Here is a 24,720-nt window from a genome sequence, read left to right as displayed (position 1 = left end):
AAAAAAAAGACAAAAATGGCCTCTTATGTTTCATACATCTTGGTAAGCAACAAAAGAAAAAAAACAACATTGTGCAGACTTTATATCAGACACAAGTCAGCCACGCACGCTCAGTCACTCGTACACATTCACAAAAATATTCACTTCTAGAACTAAACCCATTTGATTTTTTTTGTTGTTTTTTTTTCTTATTTCTTTTTTAGGCAAGTGCAAATCTTCAAGTTTTTTTAGAATTCATTTTTCAATAGCTTTACTTTTTTTTTTTATATAAACGTAAAAAAATGCTAAACAAGAGAAATATCAACAGTGTTTGTCTTTTGAGAAAGGATTTGCTTTCTGATAAATGTTCCAACTAAAGGTCCCCCTGAAAAAAACAAACAAACAAAAACAAAACGCCCCACCGTTCACCGCCTGCCTTCCCCTCCCCCCCTCCCCCCCTTCCAGTTCGGGCACGCGTGCGTGCACGCGTGCCTTGTACGCACCGATTCTGAACAGACAGATATACACACATGAGAAAAAAAAAAAAAAAAAAAACCTATTCAAATCCCATCTCAATAAAGTGCATTAGTTTAGTATAAGGTGCTTAATCTTTTGAGTGCCAGAGGATAACCATCTTCCTTGAAACCTCTCACCGCCTCGCCCCCCCCCCTCGCCCCTGCTCTAGTGATCAACTGGTGCAGCAGGGAGCCCTTTTTTTGTGTCGACCCGGAGGGAATGAAAGAGTGGGAGGTGCCTCGGTCGGCGCCTCCACCCCTGCAACCTCCCTCTTTTACACACACTCTCTCTCTCTCGCCCTCCCCCGCCCCCCTGGTTCCCCCCAGCAGTGCACATTCGTCATCAGGTTTGTCTGATTAAAAGACAGAAGGCCTCAGGTAGCTATTGCTGCTGCGCTGCGTCACATCAGTAATCCTCCACCATCTCCATCTCATTCAGGCTCAGACAGTCGCCCGCGTTGTGGAATGAGTACCCTGCAGGGGGGGGGAGGGGGGAAAGAGAAGGAGGAGGGGGAGATCAGACACAGCAGGGACCTCATTTCTACAAATGTTGCTCCTTATTAGGTGAGTGAGACGAAGCTGCTGTATTTTTTTTTGTCTCCCTGCCGTTGAGCCATGTTTTATGAGAAACTCAGTCGTGTTTTGTGGGTTCAGACTATTTTCAGAGCTTGCAGCGTGAAGAGAGAGAAAAACAGTCACGTACCTAAGATGCTGGGGTCAGAGTGCAGCATCATGGGCTGTTTCTTCTTCATCTTTCCCCCCTGGTTGTCATAGAGACCAGCCTTGCCCATGTGGTTGGCCTGGAACATGGACTGCAGAGTGCTCGGATTCATACCTCGCATCGAGTCCTGCAAGCAGAAACCAGATGTGTTCAGAGATTAAAACTCCATCATCATAATGTATTCGTAAAAGACTCAAACTGAGCTCTGATGCGTGTCGTGGTCTCATGACAGCAGCGCTGTTTGGTGTAAAACTCAACACAAAAGCCAAGCCTGACTTAAAGGTCGGTTCCTTTTATTAGCTGAGCTTGAAAAAAACTATGTGACTGTTTAGAACGAACGCCAGGAAGCCTTCAAATATAATGCTGCAAATGGAGGAATAACGGCGTGGCGGTTTGGACTCTCGCCTCACAGCAGCAGATCAGAGGGCAGCTTTTGGGCGGGCACTTTCCTGTGATAAGCGTGCACGTTGCCTCGTGCACGTTTGACTTTAGCCTGGCTACTTTTAAAGTATCAGGAGTCTGAGATTAACCAGCAAATGTAAACGATTGCCCATGTGTTTCTGAAGATAATCCGCTTGTAACCTTTAACTTTAAAATCATGGATTTGAGAACTTTCCCTCAGTATGTCAACAGTTCTTGCTTACTATTTTTAAGAAATCGGTTCACTGGATCTCATAAATGTACTGGCTGTTGCACAAACGTTACTGTACTTTGATTATGGTCATAACTCTTGGGACATTTTCTTTGGCGAGTCGCTTTTGGAGCCAAGAAAGCAAATACAGGAAAACAGAGTCTAAAAATGAGGAAGCACAGAAGCATGCAAATGTTTTTGCTGTACAACTTCTAAACAATAACAACCCGTTCCTTTTTCATGCATAGAATCTTGTTTTAAAAAAAGAAAGATTAATTTGTTTCTTGTGAGATAACGTTGCGATTTTAGAACTGTCAGAACAAAATCATGCTAGAAAATCCAAGTTTGGTTGTCGCAGCATTAATTATGCAGACTGAGCTGTTATTCGAAGCAACATTAAGTGTCCATATGGATGGATAAACACTTGATTAATCCTGAAGGTAATCAATTCATGCAGCGGAGGCTTATCTGCATTTACCTGCAGAGGGAAGTTCATGTTTAACCCAGCCACTTCCTTTGATAACTAAGACACAGAAAGGAGCAGATATTACAGCCAGTCCAGGAAGTTCAAACTGAATCTGAAACACGTATCACAATGCTGATCATCATAGAAAAACAATATTAATCACTCTCTCAGAGTAAGTTAAAACAGTGGTCCAAAGAGGAACAGAGATTGTATTTTTCTCTGGCAGAAGTTTAAAAAACGTCTTTAAAAAGAGAACTAGGAAGCAGAGAAGAGGCGGCGGCCGCGGCCCTACCTGCTGCTGCTGTCTCTGTTGGTTGGCTTTCTGTTTGGCACGTCGCTCCAGAAATTGTTTGGCGAACTCTTTGGCTTCCACTGTGTCCCCTAGGTAGGACCGGATGAAATCCAGCACTGCATAGGGAGACTCCACCTCCTTCAGGTATGCCACGATGGTGGCAACTTCACAAAGGCAAACAGATAAAGTGATTAGGGCACGAGGGAAGCCAGGCTGCCGCGCGCCGACTGGCAGCGATGGCGGGATTTTGCGTGAATCCGAGCGGCGTACCATCCAGAGAGGAGGAAGAGTTGTTGGCAGAGGTGTTGAGAGCGTGCAGCATCTGTTCACACCAGGTGGTGAAGCCGTCCTGAGGCTTCATGCCCTGCAGCAGCTTCAGGAGCTTCTCCTCCTCCTCCGTCCGCTTGCGACGCATCATGTACTGATCGCTGTGGAGGGCATTCCAGGGGAAACATTCTGTTATTTTCATCCAAAGAGAGTCGCTGCAATCGCTGAGTGTTTCTCCACAGCGCGGTTACCTGAGTGATGGGCTGCTGCGGCTGTTCTTCAGGCCCAGGTTGTTGTTGCTGTTCCCGCGCAGACTGGCCTGGTTCTTCACAGCCTCGTCCCACATGCCCATGCTGCTGGAGGAGCCTCCGCCGCTGCCCTTGCCCTCCATTCCGCTGGAGCCACCCCACATGCCAACACCCTCCACCCACTGGCCCCCCATGGAGGAGCTGCCCATCGACATGCCAGAGTGCTGCAGACCGAAAAGAGGAGGCGGGCTTAACACACGAGCGACGACAAAACCACCGGCTGACGTCAGCGCTGTGTGAGAGCTTCTGAATCAAACTCACGCGGTCTCTCTGCTGCTGGGCTCTCTGCTGCTGCTGCTGCTGCTTCAGGAGCTCCTGCTGCATCTCCAGCAGAGCCAGAGCCGGGGGCTTTCCCGCCTTTGCGAGCCCTGAGGAGGAAGCCCCGCTCCAGCTGGAGCCGCCCGCCCCGGGTCCCTGCTGCTGGGGGGCCTGCTGCAGCAGTTTCATGATCAGCTCCTGCTGCTGACGACACTACGGGAAGACACAACGGTGATATTGTATTGATGATCGATGAATGAACACAAAGATCAAACAAGGCTCAACATCTCCTTTCAGGTGAGGTTCTTCCTTCTCACCTGCTTCCGTCTGAAGAGCTCCTCCTCCTCCCTCCTTTTCTGTTCCTCCTGTTGCCTCCTCTTCTCCTCCCTCCTCTTACGCTGCTCCTCCTCCTCACGCTTCGCCCTGAGTTCAGCGTCTCGTCTCTCCTGCTGGAGCTGAAGGAGAAAAAGCACACGGATATGTCCAGATGGATTCAACTTTCAGGTATTCTACTGAAAGGCGAGAAGGAAAAATTAATGTGGCAAACAAACACTCAATCTCACCTTCTGAAGCTGTTCGAGAGTTGGACCCTGAGTAGAAGGATTCATTGTTATGTCCCAAAGACTGGCTTCACCGCCTGCGAAGAGATGAATTTGCATTGTTTTAGCAGCAGGACCTCCGACGACTATGCATCTTAAACAGTGCGTGCTTGTTTGTTCAAACTGCAGCAGGCGGCAGCTCACCTGACGGCTGTGAAGCTGAGGTATGCATGTCCCACATGGACCCTGTATCTGGCACTGACATCGACCTGTTCATCGAAGGCATCATACCCTGCTCACTGCACCTGCCACACAAACACTTCCAGTCAGAACCCCCCCGGGGGAAGCAACGCGGATTTCTGCGCGTGAGGCGACACCTCACCTGTTAATGAGCTGGAATAGCTGCTGCTGCTGGAGCTGTTGATAAAGAGCTGCTGCTGCCAGCTCCTGTTGCTTTTTCAGGCGCTCCTGGTCCAGGTTTCCCTGAAAATAGGAGGGGCCAAATCATCGTTTGATGCAAAACGCACTGCAGAGCATGCAGAAAACACAGCTTATACATGCAAGCAGTATCACTATGTGTCATGTAATGAATACTTTACAATTGTGCTTCAACAGGCAGATTAACAGTGTGTGACATGCATGAAATATATGTTTATTTAGACTGGAATCAAGTTAAACGCTCATTACCCCAACCTGTCTGTTAATGTGCCCTCTCATCTCCAGCCTCCCCTCCCCATCCACTAGGTTGGCTGAGCTCTGACTCACAGTCCCGGCGGGCCCCCGGGTGGGCTGCGGGCGCTGCGTCGGAGGGAGCTGTCTCACCAGCAGGGGCGGCGGGGAGGGCCCCGGGGCGAAGGGCACGCGGCCCCACATCTTGATGACGTCGCCCAAGGGCTGGAAGCCCTCGTCGCAGCCCCGCTTCACCAGCAGGGTCATGGTGAAGTAGCCCGCCTGGAACCACTCGCACATCTCCACCGTGGTGAAGGGACCTGGACGGCGGACAGAGGCTCAGTGGAGTCCAGAACAGCAGCGTTTGATAAAAAAAACCGGGTGAATGTGAATTCTACTGCCAGTACCCTGGATCTCCCCCTGCGGGTCCTTGTAGAACCACTTCATGGCGGCCTCGTGCGACAGCGGCAGAGCGGCCGCAGTGTTCCTGCTCTCCTGCTGCTGCTGCAGCGCCTGGGTGAAACACTCCTCCTCCATGGAGGTGTCCTGCAGCGAGGCCACCATCTTCTCGGCCTCCTACACAGACACAAACAAGCCCGTTCATTTATACACTCATCGCAAAGGGAAAGGAGACACTTCTAAGTGTCGTAACACACAAGCTGAGCTGCTTAATTCACCTGCTGAGAGAATAAGAAAGCTGACAAATCTAACAAGCAGGCGTCAGAAGAGACTGCGTAATCCAAAGCAGAGAAAGGAAGCAGCTGCAGACTGTCGGATGTGTATTTCCAAAATGAGAAGACGGCTAAATGAAGCTAAAAGCTAGTGGAAAAGTAGGGAACATACCACCAGGACGAAAATCTAAACACTGTACTATCATCAAGCAGATAACCATAACCCTCCATGACTGGGATTGAACCCATCTATTCCACACGGGTCATTTGAAGCCCTCATTTCCTTAAAAATCTACAAATCTACAGTAATCGTCTCTTGATATTCAGTGACTAGTTTCCTCCCTCCTCTGAGGGAGAAGCAGTTTCTGAGACATTTTGCGTCAGCTCGCTGAGACAGATGCTCCAGACAGGCCTCCTGCTGTTCCTACCTGCTGCAGGTGCTTCATGCCTTCATCATCCTCTGCGTCTCCTCCAGATGGAGGGAGGAGAGGAGCGGCGGAGGAAGGGGGAGGGGGAGGCAGGGCGGAGGAGGCGGCGGGGCTGGGGCTCAGCTGGGCCTTGGAGCCCCCCATGGGAGCTACGTCTGACACGTAAACAAGGAGAAGAAAGAGAAGAAGAAACATGAGTGAAACAATGGCTTCTATTTTTAGTTCTTCTATTTCTGGATGCCGGATTGTGAGCGGTAGAGCCGTCTACCGGCTCTGTATATCATACATCAGGAACAGCAGGCTCAGTAAACAAGATATTAAGTGACTGTGAGCAAACATATTAAATATCAAGCCAAAATACTGAATAAAATCTGGTCACAGACACAGATAGACTCCTCAACACTCCCAACATAATGTTTCACACCAGCTGAAGACTCAAGTGTTTCCCAAATTTCTATTCAAGACAAAGATCGCTGGACAAGCCAAGCCATTAATCCTAATGCCCCACCCCTTCAAGAGGCGGGGTTAGCGTGAACTAGTGATCGGAAGCTGAATGAACGGCCGATGCTGCAGTTGTTGACCCAGTTCAATCACATCATCAAAGCGTCACAGTCAATAAAATGCCCATCCCATCCCATCCCCCGCACGGCAGCACTGAAACTGTCTTGCACATGAAATCACATGCAAACATTACATTTGAAACACAAAATCACTTCGACAGCACTCATCGTCATACATGCAGCACCGACAAACAAATGTAAACAACGCTTTGCAATTCAAAAATGAGCTGGGGTCAGATTCAGTGTGAAAGCGTACTGGAAATGCATCAATCTGGTGCAACGACATACACAGCTATAGTGGCGGTGTAAACCCCGAGTATGTTACTTAGAGAGATATGATACTACCTGTGGTTTACTATGAAACTGTGGTCTGACAAACGAAACCAACGCTACATGTTAGCTAGCGCTGTGCTGAGCAGCACACAGAAACCTGAGTCAGGACATACCTTCGCTGGGCGAGCTGTTGGCCTTCACAGGGTGGCTGTTGCTGAGCGGAGCGTTCTCCACCACCTGACCGGCCAGGCTGGGCTGCGGCTCCAGGGATGGAGGGGTGCAGTGGACTGGAGGAGAAGAGGAGGGTGATGCTGGCTTTATCTCGCCATCCCCAACTGCAGGAATGGCTTCTTTACACTCTGCTCAGTTTAGAGGAGAGGAAAGGAAAGAAATGTGTCACACGTTAGTAACTTCTCCCCCTGTGGGCCTTGAAAGGTGAAAATGCGATCTGAACACTTTAAAAAGCATGATCATTTTCCTCCTCACCCTTGTCTTTGTCTCCTTCAGTGCAGTTCCTCTCCACGTCGGCATAGGCCTCCTCCTCGTCTTCCTCCTCGATCCCCTTGAAATCTAACTCCTCCTCCAGGATTGTCTCCTTGCCGCCCTTCTGGCATAAACGTACCAAGAAAAAGAGGAGAAACAGAAAAACGTCAAGCAAAGAGAAATATATGTTTTAGCTGTGGTTATGATTCAGTGTTTGTGGTTTGTGGCAGAAACAGCCTCTATATTCTGGAAAGAGGCCGACTAGATCAGGGGCAGATATCTGACACACCTTCAGAGGCATGAACGCCCCGGAGGAGTCGAAGGTGCCCAGGTCTCCGTCCTCTTCGTCTGTACACCACTCAGGCAGGCCGTCCCTGTCGTCCTCCAGACCGTCGCTGCCCGCACGCCGCCGGCCCCCGCTGTGGCCCTCCGAGTCCCGGAAGTCGAAATCGAACTTCCTCCGACGGCTTTCGCCTGGACCGTTGTGGTCCCGCCAGCCCGCTGAGCGAGGACCACCATCTAACAACAACAACAACACAAACTGTCAACAGAGGCAGGAGAGTAGTCTCTGGGAAAACAACAATAGAAACAATATTTTCTCCAGCGAGCAACTACAGGAGCTGAGAAAGTCTGTGAAAAGGTTTTTTTTTTTTAAATGACAACAACAGAGGTGAAGAAAGACAAAATCTAAACCACAATCAAGACTCCTCAGAGCCAGAAACTGAAATTGAAAATAAAGTAATTTTGTGTTTTATTTGGAAGAGTTTTCATTGAAAAATACTTCAAAGAATTCCAGCTTGTTAGTGTTATTATGAGAATCACGAACAGATTACTCAGTTATTCCTTGGCTTTTTTATTTTCAGTTTTAGAAAACCATTTCAATGCAGAATTATCTTCAAACACCAAAGTTCAATATTTTGAACCACAATTTTTTACTGGTAACTAAAAAAAATCTAATAAAACGGTGACTGCTAGCATATGTTGAATGGATCTAAAGTTACTTACAACTTCAAAAACTACTTTTTCAAAGCATGATACTCAAACCATTTAGATTTTTGAAGCTACTTTTACTCACTCAGTTAAATGTGGATAAGATGTTATTACTGAAAACAAAAGATGGTGTTTGGAAATAGTTGAACGTGTAACAGAAGTCTGTTCAGCTCCACTAGATGTCAGTATAGCTGCTGCACCCAGTGTCTCACAGAGGGTTAGAATCACAGCAGATTGTGAAATGAGCAAAAACAAATCACTGCTGTTTTATTATGTAAGATTCACCAGCATAAGCCACACTTGGTTTATCATGACCTGAACTTGTTGACAAGACGTCTCACCTTCAGTTATTGCGCAACATCAAACAGCGAAGAACATCTTTGTTTCCTAGAGCCCTTAATGTTACTAATTATTAAAAAACATCTAGCTGGGGCTGTGTAGCAGCTCTTTTCCTGATTGTTCAACATGCATTCATTAAAAAAAAAAAAGACATCCTGCTCAGCTGAATCCAGCTACGTTAGCAGGAAACTGAATCCATGAAATCAACAGAAAAACCCTGAGATCTGCGCAGGCCTTGGCCTTTAAATCTGTGCAGCGAGATGTTAATGTTTGTTATCGTACCATCCCTGCGGGGTCCAGCGAGTCTCCAGTTGCTGCCCGGCTCCCCCTCATCCTCCTCCTGCTCCTCCCGGAGGGTGCGCCAGTTATCGCTGTCAGCCCTTGTGTACTCCTTCCTCCCTGGACCCCCGGGACCTCCGGCTTCTTCAAAGCCAGGCCGCCCCACCTCCCGCCGCAGAGGCTTCTCGAATCGACGCTCGCCCCTGAGGACAGGAAGGGAAACTCTATCAATCCAAAACATAAACCGTGTTCTGGTCCTGGATAAATGACTGCAGCTGGTACTTAATGTCACAGACCGCAAATTGATCATTTGAAACTGATCCATGAGGAAAAGACACAGAAAACTGACACTTGTTTATAGTTTGGACTGATAAGAAAAGATCCCTTGCACAAGAGAGATAAAACATCCCACGGGAGCCTCACAAGACAAAAATACCGGAGCAGATTACAGAGTTTATTACACTGGATGACAGCTCCTCTCAGCAACCTTTACCTCTAAGTAGAGCGCTTGAATTACAACCAACATTTCGAACTAGATTCCGGGTGGCGATCTCCTTACCGGTCGTCCCAGCTCTGGCTGCGGTGAATCTCTCGGACACTTCGGCCGAAGCCCACCTCTGCATCTTCAATACTTCTTTGGTAGAATCCACCTTCGCCACGACCTCGGCCTGCGTGAAGAGGCACAGGGAAGCAGGTGTTTGCATTCTGTGGGACAGAGCTTGTGGCCACTGCCCCCGCCCTGCGTCTGTTGTTTCCCGGGCCGCTCTGTACCGGACAGCTCGTGTTTACACTGGGGTGGAGTGTGTGGACAAGGTGAGCGAGTAAGTACAGTGGCTTTGGACAGGTGTGGCTGGAAGGACGACTGTTTACACGAGCCAAGAGGAAGTGTGCTGCGTTAAGATCTTGGGAGAAAGAGAGGAAACAAGCACTCCAGTCACTGCCTTGAATAAACTGTTTTACTTTGCCTGGACACCAGCCATTGTGGCTGCAGCCAAAAGGGCCTGGGTAGCATTTCTGTTGTTTTTGGATTCTGCAGCTGTTGTAGAAATGAAGGTGGTCAATGCAAAGACTCGTGAAGTGCTTTATTTTTATGACTAATTCTCGTCTTTTAGTTTGTTTGTCTTACCTCGACCACCTCTTGCGGCCCCTCGTCCACGAACCACTCCAGCTGGGGCGGCTCCACTCACCCCTTTTCCCATGAGCCTCAGCACCGCCACACTGTTCACCGACATGGAGAAGTTCCTCTGCAGGGAGAGCGGTAGGAGTGAAAGAGAGGAATGTGAGGAATTTGAGCTCGTGAGCGCCACATCTGTCGGCCAAGACGACGACCGTGATCGCCGTGGCTCGGGCTCAAACTGTTTGACTTCCAGAGATTATCTGTGCATCGGTGCGTTTGAGACCGACCTGCTCCTCCTCGGTGAGAGGCACCAGTGCCAGGGGCTGCATGGGCTCATCTTGCAGAATAGCAGCAAACTCCTTATCCTGCATGTCCTCCGGGACCTAACAACAGCAGCAGCAGAGGCTCAGCAGGGCAAAACTATCTTTTCCAGAACTGAACTGTGAGTTTTAAAGAAAAAAAAGATTCACCAACATGTCGTCATTTTTAAAGATGGGGCTATTTGCTATGTAAAAGTGAACAAATGTGAACCGACAGAGCTGGAAACAAGATCCAGCAGCGGCACGTCACGGTTTAGAAAGAGGGTTATCACTGCACTGCAATCCACACACAAACTAAACTAATGTTCTCACTTCAAAATCTGCCAAAACCCGACACCTTGACCCATAAGTGACCTATAACGGACTTTTTAAGACTTGCTGAACAACAGAAAATGGATCTGGGAAACTGATGCAACCTGAAATCCAATACATTTCACACTTCTACATCCTTAATTGACAAAAGTACCCCGATTCTGTGTCGGGGAGGGCGCGATTATGGAAGGTCTCATTTAAATAAAGGACAAAATTCCACATTGACACTACACTGAACATTAAGACCTGCAGTGTGATCGCAGCCAGCGTTTAATGTGAAATCAGGCATGTGCTGCCCCAACTGACCTTGTTGTCTTTGATATAAAGTGCTAACATCTCCTCTCGGCCGTAGCGGTACTCGGCCAGCTTGTACTTTGGCATGGCGGGGGAAGGAGGGGGGGATGTCACACTCCCCCCACTGGACAGTGCACGAAGCCTGTGAGAGGAAAGAAACAACAAACTATGAGAATTACAATATTCAAATGCACTGACGACAAAAAAATACAAAAGGAAATATTAAGAATCATGAATGAATAAATGTACAACAGAAAAAATGTCAGCACAAAGGGCTGCTCGGGGTCTTTGGTTGAATTAGCTACAAAAGTACAGCGAGATCATCTTGAAATACCAATATCCACCACAAGATGGTGTAATGAGACACTGGAGTGTTCTGTGGTATCAAATATAAATAAAAACCTTTAATAATCTTATTTCAGTTTTCCAGTGTCTTAAAAGGTTCTTTACAGAGAACAAACTTCCCCTCAGCATTCACCTTGTGGCTGTATTCATGCTAAAAGCACAAACTATCCAGATTAAATCATTTTCAGCATTTTTAATAAGGTTAATAGGAAAATTCCCAGGAAAACAGGAATGTGCATTAGTCTTTCAAGTCTTTCTGTGAACGAATCTTGTTGGTGTTTCGTCAAATTGAAGCGTAGAAGTTACAGAAGTCACAGTCTCCAAAAATACATAATTCCTAAAACATTCAAACTGACCAATTGATTATGTTCTCTGTTCCATTTTGGAATGAGTTAACTGAGCTATCATCAGTTAGTATAACTACCCAATGAATGTTTCCCAACTAAAAGCAAACTGCTGAACCAGCACAGGACTGAGAGAACGGCACAATGGCGCCTCTAAATCACCGCCCAACACACAAAGTGGTGCGTTTTCATTTTGCACCTTTAAAAAGCTTTCATATTACTTTGTCCTGACTAATGACTTTGCCCACCATAAAATACAGAAAACTGTCTTGTAAATAACTCGGTGCAGGCCTGCGTGTTGGCTCAGCCGTTTTATAACCTTAATAGAAGTCATTTCAATGTGAATTGGAGACCGAATAAAATAATAGCATCCATCTCGCCACACAAAGAGAGAGGAGAAAGAATTTAGTGGATGTTTTGTAACAGATCAGCCATCCTCCTACGCAGGCCCCCCTGAATATGCTTGGCCCCGACGTGGCTGATATATTAGCTTTCCAATCTCAAGATTTCATTTTAAAAAGCCATTACGAGCAGGCTGGCTTCCAAGGCCCTGCTGTTTAACAATGACTCCATTCACATGCCTCTACAAAGTGTGTCATTGACTCGCAGCTCCACATCAAAACCATATGCGGCTCGGAGATGCAGAGGGTGGGGTGTGGGGTGGAAGAGGTAAGGGAAAGCATCATGAAAGGCCGGTGGGGAGCATGTAGCATATCAAAGAGGGTGAAAATAGCTGGAGCCGCAGCTACTGTGCATAATAGGAGGAGATCTGAGGAGGGGGAAGGAAAAAAAAAAAGAAAAGAAAAGCTGCTGCTGCTGGTGGTTGAAGTCGCGAAGGTATTTGTATACAACTGCATCAAATCTATAAGACTGAGATGGATTCTTTCACTGACCTGTTTGGGTTCACGGTCTGATCTGGCAGAGTATCTTCACTTACAATTTCACCGCGGTGACCAACCGCACTCGCGGACCCGACCGCCAAGAAGACGTCACATTTGTTTTAAATACTAACAAGCTTCAACAAAATTGTAAACACGCTGGCCAGGCGGCCGCACATGTGGAGTACGGAGGGGGAAAAAAAGTGGGCTACGAGGGCCACCGAGAGGAAAGCAGCTGCAGATGTGTAAAGAGTGAAATATTCTGCGAGGCTGGCACCGCACCAAGAATGTGCGGGTCAGTCGCACTCTGCGAGATGGAGTGCTCCCAAACTCGACGCCGCACCGCTCCCGCCCCCCCATTAATCACTACACTAACACACAGCAGCGTGTACACGCAGCAAGATAGATGACGTGCATGGGGTAGCGAAGTGAAAAAAACCTAGATTCTGGTTTAATTAGGTTGAATCAAACGGAAGAAAGAACTTTATTATCATTATCCTTGCCATGTGAATAGTTATGGCTTAATAGAACACAGCGTACTTTGTCTGTGTGACAGTTATTGTAATCACAGATTAAGCCACTGTTTTTTTTAGTCAGTTGAAATAGTCAATTTGTGTTTAACTAAATAAACAAAGTCTACAATCACTTGAGGCAATCAAAACTGTAGTTCGACTTCCTAGACTGTTAAAAATTCCTTTCCAATTACCTGCTAAGTAAAGGGAGTATGTTGTTATGAAACGATTTAGGCTGGGATTTTTAGATCATGGAATGTAAACATGTAAAAGCTTTAAGTCTTTTAAGATGTGAGAAATGACTCATGTATGCTTAACACACACAAGACAATAGATATGTGCATTTCACACTGTAAACGGAGCCACCTTCATGCTTCCAGTGTGTTGGAATGAGTCACTCCGAATTAACATATTCACCACAAACCAAGGAGAAGTGGAGAGTTTAATTTGGGAGGAAAGAAGGAAGTCAAAGACAACCAACACTTTCATTATTTGTTATTCTTCCTAACCACAGTAGGGCTCCTTCTGTTGGCCGTGTCGTCATTCACAAGACGACCTTGTAGTCTTGTGGACCTTGTGTATTTAGTTTTTTTTCTGTTTTTTAAAGGACCACAGTGGAAACAAGCCCCTGGCTTTCCTGTGCAATCCTTGGCAATAAGTCTGATTTGATCTTATTTTTATCCTGTGGTCATGTTGTGTTAATGTATTATTGCCAAATAAATCAATCAATCAACCAAAAGACTAACAGAAGTATGATCAAGGACAGATCTCTCTGTGTGTATGTGTTATTAATGTCAAGAGCAACCGAGTCTTTATGTGTGAAGACTCCCGTTTCAGTTTTGGATTCGACTACCAACCAAGAAAAACTTGAAAGACTCAATTTAAAGGTCATTAATGCAATATTTCAGCTTTTCTGTTTCTTAAAGACATTTCATGAACTGTTAAGAACATTAATATAACTGTAGATGATCATGCCAGATGTTAATAATGATTACTATGACAACATCAATCGCACACATTTCAATTCAGACATGTGGCCAAAAGACCGAATTAAAGAGAAAGAAAACACTGGATCCATTACCATTCTGGGCCGAAGTTAAGAGTCTCAGCAGTCATATTCCTCACGTCCACACAGAACTGAGTATCTGAAGAGGGAACGAGATTTCTTGTGTTAGGTTTTGCAAAAAAACAAAAAAAAAAAAAACAAACAAAAAACAAAGCAAAACAAATATCAAATGCAAGACATGAGTGTATTTCCTCACCCTGTCCAGATAATCGGAGCAGGCTGGACTGGGCTGGACCAGGCTCGAGCTGGCTGGCTTTAGTTAGGCTTAGGTGACTAGAAGGCTGAGTGGTGCTTAAGCTGTGGTCACAGAGCTCCCCAAACACACAGACACAGAGAGAATAGCTGCCAGTTTCAGGTGCTTGAGGAATACCAGGTTATCAGGTCCTAACTAAGTAAAAAGGAAAGGGCGGGGAGGGGTTTCGACGATAGTTTGGAGAATGGAAGCTCCTGCTACTCACAGCCGAAAAAGGGTTGTTAAACATAAAAAAAGAAACAAAAAGAACCTTGGAAATCAACGATGGAACAAAATAAAACACTCTTGCTAGTAATAATGTTTTCTTTGTTTTTTTTTCCACTTTTTTTTTTTATCTTTTTACAGCAGTTATATCTCACATTAAAGTTAAAAATATCAACTGATTCATCCAAAAGAAAAAGTAACGCAGGGATCTAAATAACAGCCAAAATAATGAAATGGGCTGCTGGAACAGCTGCCAAGAGCAGACGCGACTCCCACTCCTCGTCTCCTTTCTCCCTCTCTCCCTCTGTGCCGTTTTCCCTCGCTCCAACTGAAATGTGGATTGACGGAGACCCTCCAGGTGACTCCTTTATTTCCTGTCCTCCTCCCTTCGCACCACTGTTTGGGGAGAAAAAGAAAGAGAGAGAAAAGAGTTTTGAGTGACGGGATCGGAGGAACGCTGCAGTCACAACCAACGCTAAAGGCGTACACTTGATAAATTAGCTGCTGGCGAGATGCGTTTTCACGGCGCAGCGGTCCACCTGTATAGTCGGGAGGAGAGGAGGTGTAATTTGATTTTCCGCTGCAGGGACCTGACACTATTTACGCGGCGTGCCTCAGACTCAGTGAAAGGTACCGGCCCAATTTGATCAATCTGCTCCAGCACACTGAGCGTGGAGAAAAGCGCAGCGGTGTTCCTTCACTGAATAAATGAAAACTATTTCTGGTCTAGCACTCGGTCACGGCCCCGTGTTTCACTGGAGACTTTCCATCCAGAAATGTCTATTTCAGTAACGCTCGCGAACCAGCTGCCTCTTAAAGCGCGCAGCTGGCTGGAAACGCTTCCTCAAAGAAAAACCGAGGCAATATCGACGGCAACAACATCTCAACAGGTAAAGCCCACACATACAAACAGCGTCCCTGTTCAATATTCCAATTCACTTTAAGTGCAAATAAGCGTATAACTTATTCTAACAGTATATACGAGAGCTTTTATCACTCAACCACACTGTCCTTGCTAATGTATGCAACAATCTACAATAAAGTAACGACAGCGTAATATTGTTGGTTTGTTAGTCTCAACTGTAACAAAGCTAAACTCGCAGTTTGGTGCAGACAGGATTAGCAATACCACCACGTTGGGCTGTAAAGGCATTGTGGAAAGGAAGTCGATTCAACAATGAACAAACAGGCGCCTTGCCAAGAGTTTAACAGCCTTGGTAGTAACTTGTATTTGCACTCACTGGGATAAGTGATGAAAGGAAAGCGATAGAAATTTACCACCAATTCATCTGCTGCTGTCGCCAGCAGAGTTACATTAATTAATTCTCAGCTCCATCTTTCATCATCAACGCAAACTCAAAACAGGAGATACATCTCATGACACTATTGTTCTCTGTCGGTTCTCTACTGTAGTTGGAAATCCTCCAAAGTGTGGGATTACTTCGACTGGATAAAGGGTGACGCTCAATCTGTGTGCAAAAAATTTACAAACCAGTCATCCATGCTGAACATTTAGGTATTGTCTAGTGCAGTGGTTCCAAAACTGAGGTCTGGGACCCCTTATTGCAGGGGGGCCAGAGCAGACCAACTCTGGAAACCAGAAAAAATCCACTTCTTGGAATTTAGAGCAGACCTGGGCAGTTTGCCGACTGTTTTGACTTTGAAGGATCCTGTTTTTCTAAGTTTACCTGTCTGCCAGCTTTAAGCTCCACTGCAATGTTTTGGCAAATATAATACAATTTAGTGGAGGTAATTGTGTGGGAGGAGGTTTGCTTGTTCTTTCTGAGGTCCAGAGCCTTCATGTGTAAAAGGTCTCCCTTTATTCAAATGAACTTCTCCATCCATCTTTACGAGGCTTTTTAAAGAAGAGAGCCTTCCGGACAGAGTCTGCATACAGTCCAATGTGATCCCAATCAGAGGATATGACTACACTCTGAAACTTTTCTGATTTCTTATGAAACAAGGTCCAGTGCAAAATCTTTCCTGCATGTTCTACCTTTGGTGCCAATTCTAATTTTCTGGCATGTCAGAATTTCCTCAAGCAGTTAAGATGATTCATCTTTGTCGGTAAGTCGCATGCTAACATGCATGAGGGACGCCTGTAACTTGCAGCATCTATATATACAAATTGTGTGAGGTTATCAGGAGCATCTGAATTCTGTTACTTTATTACCATGTCGCCAACAGTCAGTCCAGTCTCTAGTGGACAACTTAAGAACAGCACTTTAAATGGGGAAAAATGTTGTTCATGGTCATCTCAGACTGGATCCGATTTGAGACCACTGGCTGATATTTGTGGGCTATTGGCATTTAACTGACTTTATGTAAACACAATTCTGACTTTTCTCTTAACTATGCTTTTCTTGACAATGAAAATCATTCCGCTATTCGATGTCTAAAAAGAGATGATTTCAATCAGGGCTGCACAATATATCACAAGAAATCAACATGTGCAATAGCACAAAGCTGAATTGTTTAGACACTGTGCATTCTGGCTCTGCAAAAATGAAATGACAGAAGGCTAAATTTGAAAGAAAAGAGCTCAGATTAATTAAAATGTCTTGGGGACGCATGAGTCAGAAGCAGAGAAATCAACAAATGACTGAAAACACCTGGAACTGTTCAGCTACAACTGAAGGAAAAAGAAAACCTCATATCTTGAATGTGCATTGAGTTGGTAAGGATTGTCTTTAAACTCACAACTCGAGCATGAGTGTCCTTAAATTACAAGCTGTTCCAAACAGAGGTTATTTTGGCTTTAAGAGACATGTTTCACAAAGGAACAGCAAAACAGCAATTCCTCTGACTTCTCTAACACAATTCAGCAAAAAAAAACAATTTGAAAAGCTTGGTCAAAGTTTGGGACACAGAATTTTTGACTTTGTCTAATATTCACATCTCTCACAATACAGTTAAATGCATGTAGCTATACATTTAACTGTACTGTACTTGCAAGGTTTTAATATAAATGGAAAGAAAATCATTACCAAATAAAATCATATTCCTTCCTAATATCAACATCATCTCAACCACTGACAGAGACAACTTCACTCTCTCACACTGTCGTTAAATTACATAAGAGACTTATATATCAATGCGATTTTTTATCTTTCAGCACAAATATTTTCAAGTGCCTCTCAGAAACCAAATGTTCTCCAAACTTCTCAATGGGGTCGTATGACCAGGTCCTAGAACGGTGGAGAAATGTGGAATTTCCTCATTTTTATATGATGAGATTACAAATGCAACACGTCATGACGCAGCTGCTTTTTTGAGCCATTCACTGCTCGCACTGCCTCTTTCCGCGATTCTTTATACCTAACACACCAGAATACACTATTTATTGAAATGTAATTAAGTGACGAATGACTGTAGTACCTTTAATTGCATAAAGGAAGTTCAAAAACAGAATGCATCAAGTAGAGCTGGGCGAAAACGGCGACATACAATATAAACTAAGTTTCACCACAAATACTATCTAGGTCAAAGCTGGTAACAAAACAGCAACACAGCACTTTTATTATCCACCAGCTGCACAAAGTAAACACATTAATTGTCCAGAAAATATGTGGGGGGGGGAAAAAGAGTCAAGCAGTTTTTTTAGATCTTTTTTTTAAGTATGTTTGAGCGAAGCTTGTTTCAGAGTGAGAGAGACTGAATTGATAAACAATGTCCGTATTTTTTATATCGAATTTGAGGAAAACGTTAATATCTCGTAAGTTTCAATATATTGCACAGCCCTATGACAAACGTAAAACTCTGAAAAATTCTACAACTGTCACACAATCAAAAACTATGCAACATTTTTTTAATTAATGGGACTATAGGTTTTTTTAAAAAAAAAAAAAGACAAGTAAATAGACATAAAACACCAAACTGCTCCACTTCCGGTTATTTCTGATTTGTCAGATTATGGTTCTCAAGCTCTCCAACCACAACCCTGTGTAAATGATAAATTAATGTTAATTTTATGCCAAAATAAAATAAAATTCCAATCATTTCTGATCGTGTATTCTAACAATAAGCTTAAAAAAGGAAAAATGTGCAAAAAGAAGCAGCATTAGAAAAAATAGTTATACTAGCAGCCAAAAACGATATGTGTATACCTTTTAATAATAGATTTCCTTCAGATTTTGATGAACAGGCAACACAATCTGTGCCTCCTGTTGTCCATACAATATCTTAAATTAATGGAAATCATTTATCCAGACAGAAATTCATTAATTCTGCCAACTTTGCAAACATTCTGGAACTAAATGTGCATTTTTGGCATATTGGGGACTCCTGCTTGAATGTTTGCAAACACATGATTATCTTCTATCATTGGTAATTTCATAAAGGTGGATAAACCGGTAAAAATTTACAGTAAAACAAGCTGCAGAAATCATTGGGGCTCAAGGATCAAGAGCACTGTTAAAATACAAAATGTAGAAATGTGTACCACCTAGAAGAACAGATTATACTGAGAAAAGCATAACTCAAATGCAGTTACAGTCATTTCAGGAAGAAAAACTTCATCACAATGTGAGTAATTAGCTGTAATCCAGATAAAAGCAAAGCAACTGTGCACAGGGAAATGCAGGAAGCAAGGACACAAAAATTTAATCGACGTGAAAACATATAATTTGGTCAACAAATGAAAAAATCCCCAAAAAATCTTAAAGCAGTGTCACACAGGTATGATGTGGCCTGCAGGTTAAGAGGGGTTTACGTTTTACTATTGTGCTACGTACGTTAGGACGTGCGGGATAGCTTAGATAAGTTAAGGGAATATAGGCTGCAACGTCTGTCAAGTAAAATACACTACAAGCACATCGATTGTAAGTTTAGCAAGTTAGATAAAGGGGGGGGGGGGGGGGGGGGGGGGGGGGGGGGGGGGGGGGAAAGTGTTTAGTTTTAGAACATTTTGTTTAGGTCAGCTCTACTCGCCACCGTAAAGGCAGCGAGCTATGCTAACCTTCACTTGCCCATCTTTAAGCCAAGTACGCGCGGGTCGGCTGATATACAGAGTTCAAATATCAATCAATGCGAGAATATCTGCATGAAAATATCTCGCTCGTGTTGCATAACATTGGTAACCGCTAAAAGAGTCTCCCTAAGCCTGCGCTGATCGTAAAGGCCTAGCTTGTAGGTTCAAATGACACTGGATATGATGGCGGAGGGGGCGGAGTGTGGAGCTCGGAGTCCCCGGCCTGCTCCGCCAATGTGCGGGACGACCACCTCCACTCGCCTGTCGGCGATAAGCAAAAAGCTGCGGCGGTGTAAACACAACGAACCGCGTCGGGAACGGAGCGGGCGCGCAGGGGAAACGCCGCCCGGTGTAAAACGGCGCTCCGAGGCGGAGAGATAGAGCCCGAGCCGTCCGAGCTGCAGCTCGTTAGCTTAGCCAGCTAGCGCGAAGAAGGAACCGTGGCTTACCTTCTCTGTTTATAGCTACCAGACTGCTGGTCTGCTCGTCTGCATTGGTCTCTTTAAACACTGTAAACGTATTCATTCGACAGAATAGTACTTTGAAAAAGTCGTGCTCCGTGTTTTTATTTATTTAATTTCTTTCCCTCTCCTCCAACGGTCGCTGCTGCGTATCTGCGGGTGTCTGCTGGCTCCCAGTCGCTGCTCTTCTTGTTGTTTGTGTTTCGGAAACATGGCCGTCCGTGTGACCACCACGTGACTGGACACTGACAAGCGCGAGCCAATGCAGGAGCAGGACAAACACACACCCCTCTTCGCCAGGCCGGGCTTCCACCGGGCTCACACCGGGGCTCGGATCGGGCTTTTAAACGAGAGGAACCGGCGGTCCGTGTCTCTGTGAAGCGTGCCGATCGTAAACGGATCGAATAAAACCCGGAAGTATCGGTGATATAACCAAGACAACGCCCCAAAAAAGTTACGTCCACGCCATGTTGTTGGTAGCGCTGCGTGTGAACTGATAATATCTGTGAGTGTTTTGTTATTGAAACCCTTCAACTGGACGGGGATGGCCTGCAGACACTGCGCATGGCGCAGTTTGTGTCCACTGAGTAGTGGCGTCCCGGTTCTAAAATGAAACAATTTACAGAGTCTGTCTTTAAAGTGAAACATTGTATCACATTTCTCTCTTCTCCTCCCGCCTCAGAATCAGAAATATCGCCTGCTGTGTTCAACATGTGAGCAATGTGTGTTCAGGTTTTGGAGCTGCATTAACTAAAAACTATGCCGAACACTTCTATTCAGACCCCGTTCACATAACTATATGATGATATATGACCATAGAAGCACAAATAAAGATAATATAATCACACAAATTGTATAAGTGAACATAATTTATGTCTATTTAAGCTACATATTGGTGGACTTGTAGTTTAATTACTTTCATTGCATTGCCTTAAAGTGTTTCTTACCTGTGCACTGGCTTGAACTGGATACCACACACACACATTTCTAAGGCCCTAAACCAATCCTGAAAATCTTTAGTCAGCATCACCAGAACCCAAACAGAAAAAAGCAGTAACACTGAAAAAAAAATCTCTTAATGAAAAAGATCTATAACAGAAAACCTGATAAGCAAAAAAATTAAAAAATGTGCTGAAGTAAATATGCACAAATAGTAGATAGTGATATACTGAAACACAATGTAAATGTAAAAACAGATTGAAGCACTGAAATAAGGAAATGTAAGTAAGGTAAAGAGGTGAAAACTGCTTGAGAGGGGCAACAAATATTGGTGTATTATCTATGTACAACTGTATATCCATATCAAGTCCTGAAGATAACCACTGCCCCCCCCCCCCCCCCCCCCCCCCCCCCCCCCCCCCCCCCCCCCGGACAGAGCCACAGAAAACAACACACAAATACCACAATCATAACCACAAGATACCGTCAAACAGCAAGACTAACATCAAGTCTTTGGGCTGTGAGAGAAAAGCCACAGTATGAAAAGAAAATCCATTGCGGCACAGAAACAATGCAGCCCACCTCCAAATATTAAAGTCTTAATGGTGATAATATCATTCATGTGTATCATTTTAAAAGTGATAAGAAGATGGTATCCACCAGCCACAGTCATTTATTTCATGGAATAACACCATAGAGATCAATCCAGGACGATTTATGAGGCAAGTTAGACCATGACACAGCCTCACAGAAATTTGTGTAAAATTCTGACTGCAGACATTTTCAGACCTGATAAGTAAACCATCCATCCAACAGAGCCACACTGTGCGCCAGCTTTTCATACTTGGTCTGCATTCTTCCTCCACTGTATTTTACTTGACTTTGCAGCAATTGCGAACACCCTCATTAGTGATTACTATTACCGCACGGCAGACATGTCTGTATGAGAAGGAATAAGCTCCCAGCTCCTCCAGCTGTTTGAGGATGCTCCAGTTTTACCCGTGCATCCTGTCCTCTCTGCTGACGGGTCCCTCTTGGTGAGTGCTACGGTGTCTCACAACTTCAAAGGCTGCAGCCATTTCTTCTACATGAGACACCCCCCGCAGGGATCACAGGGACAGGGCCTGAGGGAGGATCTGTCAGAGGTATGCTGATAAAATGCGCTGTGCCACTCTGTATGACAGCAGTCGCCGTCCCCCCCCTCTCCTCAACCTACATCTTTCAGAAGTCTGATGGGAAGAGGAGGATGGACACGCCCTGGATGTATGAGCCCCAGGTAGAGAGAGCACAGCAATGTCTGGATCATCAGTTTGGCTGCACGAAGCTGAAACGTCTCAGTGCAATTATATGTTGTATTTCACTGTGATTTCTCTCACTGTCTAGAACAATCACTTGACTTGGAGTCAAAGAAAAGAATACAGAAGTGTTATTTTGTGGGTGTGTTGCCCAATATGCTCTCAAGTTGCAAATTCCCCCTTTAATTTAGCACACAAGCAATCAAATACCAACAGGGTGGGCCAGAGCCAGAACAAAGCCAAGTGTGCCACCAGCCAGTTGATTCAGGCCGATTACTGTTAAAACATAAGATCCACAAGGAAAAAATAGGCTTTGATCATTTAGTTAAAATGGTCTGGTCCTGATCAATGCCTTAGTCCTCATTCAGATTAATACATTTGTTCTGCTCATGGCGCAAATCCCATCCGTGCAAGTGAAATTTTACTTTCCAGAAGTCAGGGTGATGAAGTTCCCAGAAAAATTGTCCACCAAAGGTCAATGAGCCACGCTAATGAAAGATCAGCCATATTAAGAAAGCTTGCTATTAACTTGTCCGCCATCATGATGCATCCAGCATCATTTATGCTATTTAAAGGGCATTTTTCAAACCAGTGAAACATCATCAGCACTGCAGCTTGCTTCACTCTGTAACCCCATGGGACTCTCCACAGTCGCATCAGCGACTCAAATATTCACTTGGGCTATGTACATATGCAAATTTACACAAATGTTTACAAATCAGATGGAGTGTAGGCCTCTGCATATGTTAAATGTTAAAAGGTGGCATTGAGACAAATCAGCTTTCCTGCAGAAAGGTTCCTGAAGAAGCAGAAAGGTTTTGGCAGTGACGTGGCCATTTTCTACAGGAGCTGTGTGTCAGAAAAAACCCTTTCAGGAAGAGAAGGGACACCTGGAAACTGTTTCAGCATAACACGTCTTGAGTCGACACAGTTAAACTCAATAAGTCAGCTTACAGTAGGAACTCTTTCCCCGATGATAAAGCTCTGAGACAGAAGGCACTGCACATGTTCGGACTGTCTCTCATCGGGGACAATCTCTTGGTTTTTCCACAAATGGTTGAGTAAATGAAAACAAACAGCGAGAGCCACTTTTCCTCAGCACAGCTCACTGTTCATTGATTTTAGAGGCAAAAAAAAAAAAAAAACCTGTAGCGCACACACACATCTCTTATCGAATACTGTCCATGTGTGGGGTGAGGACTCTCTGAAGCCGCCACTGAAGTGTCCAGAAATCAATACAGAACGAGAGCGCTTCGAGCACAACAGAACTGTGGGCCTGGCTCATGTAAATGCCAGCTGGCTTTGATGTATTTGTGACATTACTGGTTGGATTTTCTTTTAAAAAGGATTTTACAAGTAACTTCGATGCAGAAATTATACAACTAACTGTGCATACATGTGACCAGAATCGTTTCGTGTTTGTTTTGCGGTAATAAATCAATTAGTGAAACTGTTTTCATCTGTATCTGTCAATCTGTCGTTATCTGAGGGTTGTGGGAGGCGGAGCCTGGGTGCAGGGAGCGTGTCGCTCGGACATGTTACCAGCCTCAGATAAGCAGGATGAACAAGAAAAGAATCAAACTCAGCTCAACTTCTCTTTAAAGTACCATTATGACAGCACTTAAACAGGTGCTTATCAATTTAAACAGCTGTAGTGTTGCCTCGCTCTGCAGTCAAGTCAAATTGTGTTGATTGGCTATAAAAACACATTCAGCTTTTCACAGATTCACCTGTTTGGCTCTTTATTTTGTAAACCTGATAAAGATGAATACACCAATGAGTGTGCTCGAGTTAAAGAACATCAATTTTATGTCTGCACTTGAAATAATAATACAAATAAAAATGATCTTTGAATGAAAACAACTGGTTTTTTTGACTGAAAGCCATTTGACTACATTGCAAATACGGCCGGTTTTTCTCAAAGAATCCATTAGCATGAAAAGGTTGAAGATATCAGTAGCCAGAGACTTTAGAAGTGAAAAAGAGACCGAGCAGAGCGCAGAGAGGTGTGAAGACGACCGAGGAAAGCAGAAGCTGCAGTGATAAAACTTTCATCTGTAAGGAATGCACTTCTGGGGTCCAGGCAGGAGCGTTCGGGGACGTTTTAAACCACAATGAACACTGTAAAGACTTTGTTTACAGGCTTTCTACCTCGATGCTACCTCAGCAACTTCTTTTAAAAGGTTCTCCCAGAAGGATGTGGACAAACCTCACGATGTGACACCGTCAGACACTCAAAAGCATGAGAGAGGCCATAAGAAGGTAGACTTTATCTGGATGTTTCCATCGTGTCTGTACTTTGCGAGCATGAGTGGGTAATAACGTAAGCTTAAGATAAGCTACTTTACCAGCTATGAATGGAATTTCTGACTTGTACAAATTTTAAACTTGATTCACACGGAAAAGTCTGACATGCTGTATTTCTGCTTCTCCGGCCTGTTCCTTCTTTCTACTGCAATGAGATTCTAACAAGAGCAGTAGTAACACCAGGCCTTGTCTGAAATCTTTAGGAGCGTAATTGAAAACAAACTAAAATAATGAAATTAAGACTTTTTATAAATAGTCTCCATTGTTCAGAGTTCTTGTTAATAAGTGTAAAAGCACAGTTTAACATGCTATTTGAAGAATTCTAAAAGTGCTTAAAGTTACTGGAGCAGTGGTTTTCAATGTGTGGGTCTGGTCTCTCCTCTGGGGAACAGAAGAACTTCAAAACAGATAAACCTCAGTGATCAGGCTCATTTCT

General features: G+C 44.6%; 1 protein-coding gene and 1 long non-coding RNA gene across 9 annotated transcripts in view; one reads left to right on the top strand and one right to left on the bottom strand.

Annotated features, from left to right (window-relative positions):
• Positions 1-641: 641 nt before the first annotated feature.
• LOC115408231 (uncharacterized) overlaps positions 642-24,720 on the top strand; it is a 28,614-nt gene continuing 4,535 nt past the window's right edge. Inside the window, exons 1-2 of the long non-coding RNA XR_003933752.1 lie at positions 642-697; positions 5,241-5,243. This is a non-coding gene — a long non-coding RNA (uncharacterized LOC115408231). The remainder of the gene's footprint in view (positions 698-5,240; positions 5,244-24,720) is intronic.
• On the bottom strand, positions 691-19,895 carry LOC115408166 (GRB10-interacting GYF protein 1-like). Of its 8 annotated transcripts, none has more exons than XM_030118801.1 (25): positions 19,732-19,895; positions 14,053-14,709; positions 13,872-13,935; positions 10,724-10,853; positions 10,073-10,168; positions 9,795-9,912; positions 9,228-9,336; positions 8,672-8,871; positions 7,350-7,579; positions 7,064-7,184; positions 6,751-6,936; positions 5,745-5,899; positions 5,053-5,221; positions 4,664-4,965; positions 4,359-4,459; positions 4,181-4,275; positions 4,001-4,074; positions 3,755-3,892; positions 3,441-3,650; positions 3,123-3,343; positions 2,875-3,032; positions 2,605-2,768; positions 2,325-2,369; positions 1,198-1,342; positions 691-968 (listed from the first exon to the last, which is right to left on the bottom strand). In XM_030118801.1, the coding sequence occupies exons 3-25, from the start codon at positions 13,904-13,906 to the stop codon at positions 901-903; spliced, it is 3,270 nt and encodes a 1,089-aa protein (XP_029974661.1). In that variant the 5' UTR covers positions 13,907-13,935; positions 14,053-14,709; positions 19,732-19,895; the 3' UTR covers positions 691-900. The 8 variants fall into 8 exon arrangements, with proteins under 8 accessions (XP_029974661.1, XP_029974687.1, XP_029974669.1 ...); XM_030118827.1 differs by having other exon boundaries at positions 4,742-4,965; XM_030118776.1 differs by having other exon boundaries at positions 784-968; positions 4,181-4,281.

Source organism: Salarias fasciatus, chromosome 3 (genome assembly GCF_902148845.1).
Source record: "Salarias fasciatus chromosome 3, fSalaFa1.1, whole genome shotgun sequence".
In the NCBI taxonomy this organism is placed as follows: Eukaryota; Metazoa; Chordata; class Actinopteri; order Blenniiformes; family Blenniidae; genus Salarias; species Salarias fasciatus.
Note: the sequence above shows the minus strand (reverse complement) of the source record. Positions and strands in the feature narration are given on the sequence as shown.